The sequence below is a fragment of the Neopelma chrysocephalum genome, unplaced genomic scaffold, assembly GCF_003984885.1.
Source record: "Neopelma chrysocephalum unplaced genomic scaffold, ASM398488v2 Primary Assembly neopelma1_95347, whole genome shotgun sequence".
Classification (NCBI taxonomy): domain Eukaryota; kingdom Metazoa; phylum Chordata; class Aves; order Passeriformes; family Pipridae; genus Neopelma; species Neopelma chrysocephalum.
This window is the reverse complement of record NW_020924025.1, coordinates 2405-3529: the sequence shown is the minus strand read 5'-3', so window position 1 is coordinate 3529 and position 1125 is coordinate 2405. Positions and strand designations below refer to the sequence as shown.

General features: G+C 63.2%; 1 protein-coding gene across 1 annotated transcript in view; it reads right to left on the bottom strand.

Moving 5' to 3' along the window:
• Window positions 1-477: 477 nt before the first annotated feature.
• The window catches only part of RPL28 (ribosomal protein L28), a 1993-nt gene continuing 1345 nt past the window's right edge, over window positions 478-1125 (bottom strand). Inside the window, exon 4 of the mRNA XM_027708047.1 lies at window positions 478-638. Coding sequence (XP_027563848.1) covers window positions 478-638 — 161 coding nt within the window. The remainder of the gene's footprint in view (window positions 639-1125) is intronic.

The window sequence follows — 1125 nt, the reverse complement described above, 5'->3', positions numbered from 1 at the left end:
ATTTGGGGGAGTTTTTGGGGTATATGTCCCCCCCGGATTTCGGGGACCCCCCCCAGTCCAGGGGAACCCCTTCAAGGTCACGAAACTCCCCCTCTCCCCCTCGGTTCTGGGACCCTCAAGGGGGTTTTTGGGGGGGGTCCCATTTTTGGGCTCCCTCCTCCTCCCCCTTTCAAGGTTTTTGGGGCCTCCCCCCCCCTGGATTTTAGGGATCCCCCTCAAAACCCGGGGTCCCCTCCAAGAGGTTTTAGAGCTTGTCCCCCCCCAAATTTCAGGATCCTCCCTGGATTTTTAAGGTCCCCTAATTTTGGGTCCCCCCCCCAGGATTTTTGGGGTCCCTGAACCCGCAAAACCACAGGAAATAATCCCAGAAGACACTTCCCCCCACCTCCCATCCAAGAGTTTCCGAGCTCCTGCTCCCAAATTTCAGGATCCTCCCTAGACTTTTCAGGCCCCCCCAGATATTTGGGGGTCCCCCCTTTAGATTTTGGGGTACTTTGGGGTGTTTTTGGGCCCCCTCACCATGCGCAGGTCCCTCCTGTACTTGTTCTTGCTGATGAGGTGCCGGAGGCTGCGCAGGGACCCGCGGGCGTCGCGCCGGATCCGCACCCGCACGTACGACGTGGCCGGTTTGCGCTGCCCTGGGGGGGAAGAAGAGGGATTTTGGGGGGTCCCAGAGGATTTTGGGGGTGCTCTGAGGGGGCCGGGGGACCCCAAAAAGCGGCAGAAGGGGGTGGCGGGCGGACCCCAAAACGGGGAAGGGAGAAGGAGAGCGGCAGGTGCCGCGCGCGGAGTTTGCGCCGCTCCGGGGTGGGAGGTTTTGGGGGTGCCCCGAGGATTTTGGGGGTGCCCCGAGGATTTTGAGGGGTGCCCTGAGGGTTGGGGGGTGCCCTGGGGGGTGGGGGGCACCCCAAAAGGGGGAAAAGGGGTGAGGGGACCCCAAAATGGGGAGGGGGGAGAAGGAAGGCGGGTGTCACGATGGATCCGCACGCGGAGTTTGCGCCGCTCCGGGTGGGAGATTTCGGGGGTGCCCCGAGGATTTTGGGGGTGCCCTGAGGGTTTTGAGGGTGCCCCGAGGGTTGGGGGGGGCCCTGAGGGTTGGAGAGTGCTCTGGAGGATGGGGAGCAC